Raw genomic sequence first — 8091 nt, forward strand, 5'->3', positions numbered from 1 at the left:
ATCTTTCCAACATTGCACTGAGGCTCCCTTGGTTTTCATACTTGTGACCAAGAATGAGTCTTTCAAAAAAATTTATGTAATTCTCCTCATTTTTCCTTTCAAAACCTTTGTCTTCCTTTACCTCCCCGAGTAATCTCACATCTATTCCCATGGCTTTGCTCATTTCATAATAAAAATCCTTTTATTTTTCCTGTGGAGTATCTTTCTCTGTTAAGTAGACCATATATTTTGTTGCCACACAAGATGAGTAACCTGGTTTTATGGAGAGAAAGGGACAAAAGAATCCCAATCCTCATCAGCTAGGGGTGATATGAAGGTCAGGATTATTCTTTGTTATATCTGCACCTGCATATTGCCAGTGAAAACCTGCAGGTCACATTAGGTAGACTTCCAAATTAATCATCTGTGGAAGGTCTTATGATTGGCTTACATCCTGTCCCTGAGTAAAGAATCTGATCTTGACTTCATGAGTGCCTGAGACTCTTCAAGTAGACTGATGAAGGCTTCACCCAGTGACAGTGAGAAGGACACTGATTTGATTCTGATCGTGAAGTTTTGCTGGTTGTCTTGCAAGGAAAATATTTTTGCCTGTCATGTTGTCATCTAAAGTCAACGATTGTAACCTTTGTATTGTCCCTTCCAATGGAAAAAACAAAAACAAAAAAGCTCAACTCTATTAGAGCCTTGCCAGGATAAAACAAAAGAAAATTTAAAAAAAAACAACTGATAGGAGGAGTCCCATTCCCTTCTTTCAACCTTTCTTATAAAAAGCATTCCAACTTGTAACAGACTTTGGAAAACACTGATTTTGTCAGTGTGTGTCTTCCAAGTCGATCCTGACATTTAGCTTCCAATGAAGCTTTATTTAATTATTTCTGCCTCAACTACCTTAACGTCTATTGACAACAGGTTGCACGGTAATGGTTGGAATTGGGGTAGGAAGAAAAAATATTTCTGTGTGTTTTATAAAGTAATCCTTGCATGCCATCTCCATTGAAGAAAGAATAGTTTCCTCTCCAAATATGTCCTGAGTATTGATGCATCCAATAAATAAAACTATTATTTCATACAGTAGAGCTATAGATGCATTCTATTTGCCTCTGGAGTTTCCAATGAACCAGTGCCTAGTTTCAGTAAGTTCTCTGATTATATGGCAGAGGGTAACATGGTCATGTTCTGACTCTATGTCTATGTCAATATCTATAGCATTCCCATCTACATAATGCGTGTCAAACCAAAGAGTTTGATTCCAGTGGGAGTCTGGAACACTATCTAGGTTAGACCCAGTTACACTAATGTTTTCTAGGCATAGAGATAAATTACCAGTAATGAAATCAATAATAGTCATAGGCCACCCAATTGCACCTATAGCTTGTTCTCAGTACCAAGTCATTTAATTATCAATATTAACCAACCTTCCAAAGGAAGGATAACAAACCTTATCATGAAGTTAGCATCCTCAATTGCTACCCATCTGTGTATGAGAGCAGCTTCTACTATTATTTGTGATCCTTCCCTTTCATGTAAATGACTCCATAGCCAGCAATTGCTTTGGTTAGTGAGAGTGGCTACATTTTGAACAGGAGACCTTAGAAAGTGTTTGCTTTGAGTGGTGAAAGTACCTAACAATATAAAATACAGGTTTGAGAATTTTGTGTTAATACAAAACAAAACCAAGTCTCAGTCAATGGAAGAAGATCAAATGGAGTCTTGTTCCATTGTCTTGGAAAAGCTGTCTACCAGGTGATGATGTGTGCTTCTAGGGAAGGCTTTTCCTCGGATATCTTTACGTTTCAGTCATCTGGTACGGTCCCATCCATTGCTGCTCATGCGCAGATTTCCCTTGGTGTCATTTCCAAAGGATGCAATCTCCAAATGCTAGGGCAGGAAGATCTAAGCATCACTGAAAGTCTCCTTCACCTACTGGAAATAGTCTTTGAAATTCTGCATCAAGGTCTTGCAGTATTGATTCATATTGTTACTGAATGATGGGATCACTCTCTTAAGTGCGTAGAACCCAATACTATGACACTATCTTTGAGAAAAGAAAAGAAGATTCGGCCTGGTGTGGTGGCTCACGCCTATAATCCCAGCACTTTAGGAGGCCGAGGCAGGCAGATCCCGATGTCAGGGGTTCGAGACCAACCTGGCCAACATGGTGAAACCCCGCTTCTGCCAAAAATTCAAAAATTAGCTGGGTGTGGTGGTGTGTGCCTGTAATCCCAGCTACTTAGGTGACTGAGGCAGGAGAACCCCTTGAACCCGGGAGGCAGAGGTTGCAGTGAGCCAATGTAGCACCACTGTACTCCAGCCTGGGCAACAGAGACTCTGTCTCAAAAATAAATAATAATAATCCAGTTTTCTTTGTCAGTTTAGCTAATTTTCGTTTAAAGATACCATTTGTTCACTCAACCTTTATAGAATACCAAGGATAATGAAGTTAATGCTAGTGTCATTGGATCTGTAAAATTTTATCTGTGTGATAACCTGCCCAGTAAACTGAATTCTCATACCATTAGAGATTTCTCCAGAATTGTCCCAGAAAGGAAACACATTTTATAATCACTTATTTGCTATGACTGCATCATCAGCCTTTCTAAAAAGGTAAGCTACAACTCATCCTGAAAATGGAAACACAATCACAAGAATTTTAGCCTTTTTACACGGCTCACTGTCATCATTGGTCCATGACAACCCCCTTTCTTGCAGCTATATATGTGTATGTCTACTTATTCATATCTATATCTATATCTATCTGTTTCCTTTTATTACCATTATTCACTTCCACTCCCCTTTCCATATATAGCCACTCTACTCTTTGACCTAGCCTTGAATTTGCATGTGACCTTATATAATATAAGTATATGGAAAGTATATAGAATATATACTTGCATTTTTATGTGTATTTATTTTAATCCACATATATGGTATAGCGTAGGGTGCTAGAGAAGAGGGCCTCACAATTAATTGTCCAGTCCTGGACACTTTGGAGAGTGAATGGACATGCTGTTATAATTATTATTAGTAGTATTTTTTGGAGATGGAGTCTTGCTCTGTGGCCAGGCTGGAGTGCAAAGGTGCTATCTTGGCTCAATGCAACCTCCACCTCTCGGGTTCAACTGTTTCTCCTGCCTCAGCCTCCCAAGTACCTGAGATTACAGGTGCCTACCACCACGCCCTGCTATTTTTTGTAGTTTTAGTAGAAATGGAGTTTCTCCATGTTGGCCAGGCTGGTCTCGAACTCCTGATCTCAGGTGTTCCACCTGCCTCGGCTTCCCAAAGTGCTGGGATTACAGGTGTGAGCCACCGTGCCCGGCCTCTCACGTGCCTTTTTAAGTTGGTGGGAAAATGACACCCAGGTTAATTTATGGCCATTGTGGGAATTATTGGAAATCTTTAAGACTGTTTTTCTTACAAAACCACAATGGTAGGATTAAACAGTCTGAATGGGATGCTAGCATGTAGAGCCTTCTAAACTCTTTCTCTCCCTCTTTGAGGCATTTGGGATCAGCCTACTGATTACAATTAATTGGATTTTTTTTAACTGCTTGGTTAAGATTTTTCTTTTTTTCTTTTCTTTTTTTTTTTATTATACTTTAAGTTTTAGGGTACATGTGCACATTGTGCAGGTTAGTTACATATGTATACATGTGCCATGCTGGTGCGCTGCACCCACTAACTCGTCATCTAGCATTAGGTATATCTCCCAATACTATCCCTCCCCCCTCCCCCCTCCCCACCACAGTCCCCAGAGTATGATATTCCCCTTTTTTTTTTTTCGACAGAGTCTCACTCTGCTGCCCAGGCTGGAGTACAGCACTGGTGTGAGCATGGCTCACTGCAGCATCAATCTTCTGGGTTCAAGGGATCCTCCCACCTCAGCCACCCAAATTGCTGGGACTACAGATGCATGCCACCATGTGTAGGGAAAAGAAAGATAGATCAGACTGTTACTGTGTCTATGTAGAAAAGGAAGACATAAGTAACTCCATTTTGACCTGTACCCTGAAGAATTGCTTTGCCCTGAGATGCTGCTAATCTGTAACTTTGCCCCAACCTTGAGCTCAGAAAAACACGTGTTGTATGGAATCAAGGTATAAGGGATCTAGGGCAGCGCAGGATGTGCCTTGTTAACAATATGTTTACAGGCAATATGCTTGGTAAAATCGTTGCCATTCTCCATTCTCGATAAACCAGGGGCACAATGCACTGTGGAAAGCCACAGGGACTTCTGTCCTGGAAAGCCGGATATTGTGCAAGGTTTCTCCCCATGTGATAGCCTGAGATATGGCCTCTTGGGATGGAAAAGACCTGACCATCCCCCAGCCTGACACCCGTGAAGGGTCTGTGCTGAGGAGGATTAGTAAAAGAGTAAGGCCTCTTGCAGCTGAGATAAGAGGAAGGCCTCTGTCTCCTGCCTCCCCCTGGGAATGGAATGTCTCAGGATAAAACCCGATTGCAGATTTGTTCTATTCTGAGATAGGAGGAAAACTGCCCTGTGGTGTGGGGTGAGACATGTTGGCAGCAATGCTGCTCTGTTATTCTCTACTCCACTGAGATGCTTGGGTGGAGAGAAGCGTACATCTGGCCTACATGCACATCCAGGCAGAGTACCTTCCCTTGAACTTATTTGTGACACACATTCCTTTTCTCACATGTTTTATGCTGAGCACCAGTCCCCTGGGCCCACTGTTCTTTCTCCATACTTTGTGTCTTATTTCTTTTCTCAGTCTCTCGTCCCACCTGATGCGATATACCCACAGGTGTGGAGGGGCTGCTCCTCTTCAACCATGCCCATCTCATTTTTTAAAAAAGAGGCAGGGCATTGGTGGCTCACTGGTGTAATCCCAGCCCTTTGGGAGGCCAAGGCAGGTGGATCACTTGAGGTTAGGAGTTCGAGACCAGCCTGGCCAACATGGTGAACCGCCGTCTCTACCAAAAATATAAAAATGAGCTGTGCATGGTGGCGGGTGGCTATAATCCCAGCTACTCAGGAGGCTGAGGCATGAGAATTGCTTAAGCCTGGGAGGTGGATGTTGGAGTGAGCTGAGATTGTGCCACTCCATTCCAGCCTGGGTAACAGAGTGAAACTCCATCCCACCCCTCAAAACAAATGTTTTGTAAAGATAGGGTTTTGCCATGTTGCCCAGGTTGGTCTCGAACCCCTGGGCTCAAATGATCCTCCCGCCTTGGCCTCCCAAAGTGTCGTAGTTACAGGCATGAGTCACTGCTCCCACCAAGAATTTTTTTTCTTTAAATTGCTGGTTTAATAAGGACTTGTTTATTTTGAGGAAAAAGGTCCCAAACATGAAGCTGTTCACAAAAATAACCCACAGTATCAACTTTAGAAAACACGTTTTAAGACTATAACACCAATTATGTTTCTGAGGATGCATTTGACATGCCAACTCTCATTCACAAAAATACATTGTTAGATTTTTGTTGAACTGCCCCACACAGCACACTAATATGGGGTGTAACACACATACTTGTAACTCCAAGCTGCTTTCAGGAGCTACTCAACTCAATGAGATTGCCTTTGCAGTTAGGGAAGCAACTACTGAACTTATGTATGAAAGAAAAGAACTGTATTCCCTGCATAAAAATTATTTTGGAGACAGTTGATAAAAACCATACGTCCTTTTTACTGTTAAGTCATAAAGAGGTGTCAAAATTAAAAGCAAAAATTACAGGGTAAGACTTAGGAAAACTACTAGGGGTGTCAAGGGAAGTGAAAATGGGACTAGGCGCAGGGCAATATGAATTAATGAATGTGGGAAGGACAAGGATGGGGAGAACAGTAAGCATGTGCTGAAGATACTAAGGGAGAGGATCTGGTGAAAAATTTGATGTTAGACAAGCTCCTAGGTAAAGAAACAATGGCATAAGATTTCTCAACCCCACTATGTGCTTAAGAGTCATCCTGGCCATTGGTGCTGTCTCTGTTATCCTCTCCTTCCTCAGCCTCTTTTTCATCATCGTTGATCAACTCCAGCTGGTTGTCCCCCTGATCTTCATTATCATCATCATCCAGTGGGTCCCCCTCCACAGCAGAGTCTTCTGCACCCCTCTCAGACTCCATCTTCACATGAGTCTCATTGTTCTTCATGGAGCTACTGCTCTGCTCCTCTTCTGACTTAGCATTTTTCACCTCTACCTCTTGTTTGCTCTGTTCCTTTTCAATTTTTTCCAGGTTTTCCAGGAGAGAATCCACTTTCTGTTTTATCTGGGTCAACTCCTGCTTAATGGCCTGAAGGTCATCTCCTTTCAGCTTTCCAGACTTGGAAGATCCCCGCTTTCCACTCTTAGAATTGAAGCCACTTTTGCCCCTTCGTGAGGTGTTTCCTGATACGCGCTGACGTTTCGAGGGCACTACAGCCAGAGCAATGGGAGGAGGAGGAGGTACACGTGCTGGGAAACTGTACATCCCATCATAATAATGCCGTTGAAAGCCATAGTCCAAGTCAAAAGAGGAGCCGTACATCTCTGCTGCTGATCGTTTCACACCTGCGTTTCCTCGGTTCACTTTTGGCTCTGCAGCCAGGTTAATATCTACAACCTGGTCAGCAATCATTCTGCCATCCTCTCCTGCTACAGCAGCCCGGGCATTTTTCTCCTTATCATATTGAACGAAGGCAAAGCCCTTATGAACAGAGCAGCCCGCAATTTTGCCATACTTGGAAAAGATCGCCTCCACATCCGATTTCTTGACAACAAGAGTGTTGAGATTCCCAGTGAACACACGGGAGTTCATGGAGTGAGGATCCATCTTGTTGGTAACGTTGCTGGCCATTGTGTTGGATGATAAGGTTTCTCCAAAAGCCAAAAACAGGAGGCGGGAGGGAGAAGAGATTCGATTCTAAGTCTCCTACTGCCGGGTTCTACGTGGAGAAGTTGACTGCAGCTCGAGGCCAGAAATGCAGCCAAAACAGCTCAGTCTTCCTCTCTTCACAAAATGGCTCCCAACAAGAATTCTGAAATGACGTAAAGAAAAGCACAATCAACATTTTTGAAATAAAGACAAAACTGCATTTAGAAAAAAAAAGATCAAAGCTTGAAACCGTTCTTATGAAAAAAAGAAAAAAAGACAGGATATAGTTCTGTGCCGTCGTAGGCTGCACTGTCACCATTCTACATCGGCTAACTGTAGGTCAGATGGGAGTGTCCTTACAGAAATTAGTGACTTACCAGATCTGGACTCAGTTTGCAGGGTGTTCAGACCTCAGGAAGAACCAAGCAGGAACTCCAGGCTTGAAGACTTTGGGTCTCTCCAGTGGGTCTTTAGAAGCTTTTATTGACCTTTCTAATCACAACTCCCACCCACGCCCTTCCACGTATGCACTGCTAGCTTCCAATCAAAAAGCAATATCTGATTGCAATTCTGAAGTTCCACCCAGCTAATCCTGATTGGGTTTTTGGCTTTCCGCAGATTAATGGATTGAACCAAATATCCATTCATATCACATATCCATATTCATTTCATGAATCAAGAAATTGACAGCATTAGGGATAGAGTGGAAGTCAAGAATTCATTCATTTAAGGCCAGCTGAGTTGGCTCATGCCTGTAATCCCAGCACTTTGGGAGGCCAAGACAGGCGGATCACCTGAGGTCAGGAGTTCAAGACCAGCTTGGCCAATATGGTGAAACCCTGTCTCTACAAAAATACAAAATTAGCCGGGCATGATGGCGGCTGCCTGTAATCCAGATACTTGGGAGGCTGAGGTGGGAGAATTGCTTGAACCCAGGAGGCTGAGGTTGCAGTGAGCCGAGATTGCACACAGCCCTCCAGACTGGGTGACAGAGGGAGACTCTGTCAACAACAACAACAACAACAGCAACAACAAAAAAGAATGCCTTCATTCACGAACTCCACAAGAACTGATGGAATTTTACTGATATGTCACCTTCATAGCCCTGAGTGTGAGGCAGGGAAGGGGTTGATCTGTTCCGGACATTAGACAGAAAAATAAAACCTGAGAGTAGTGTTGTTGGGAGATCTTTGGCCACATCAATATTTTAAAAATGCTTTATAGTTAAAATAGCTTTATAAAAACAGAGAAGTCATCCCTACAAAATAAGAATAAAAAGC

At 42.7% G+C, this 8091-nt stretch overlaps 1 protein-coding gene across 1 annotated transcript; it reads right to left on the minus strand.

Moving 5' to 3' along the window:
* Positions 1-5911: 5911 nt before the first annotated feature.
* On the minus strand, positions 5912-6808 carry LOC134728917 (heterogeneous nuclear ribonucleoprotein C-like 1). The gene has a single exon (XM_063596140.1). It carries the CDS (start codon positions 6791-6793, stop codon positions 5912-5914), a length of 882 nt encoding a protein of 293 aa, XP_063452210.1. The 5' UTR covers positions 6794-6808.
* Between the last annotated feature and the right edge of the window lie 1283 nt (positions 6809-8091).

The sequence above is a fragment of the Pan paniscus genome, chromosome 1, assembly GCF_029289425.2.
Source record: "Pan paniscus chromosome 1, NHGRI_mPanPan1-v2.0_pri, whole genome shotgun sequence".
Lineage (NCBI taxonomy): Eukaryota > Metazoa > Chordata > Mammalia > Primates > Hominidae > Pan > Pan paniscus.

Excerpts from the sequence above, each read along its gene's own strand:
- LOC134728917 (XM_063596140.1), bottom strand. The coding sequence starts at position 6,793 with ATGGCCAGCAACGTTACCAACAAGATGGATCCTCACTCCATGAACTCC.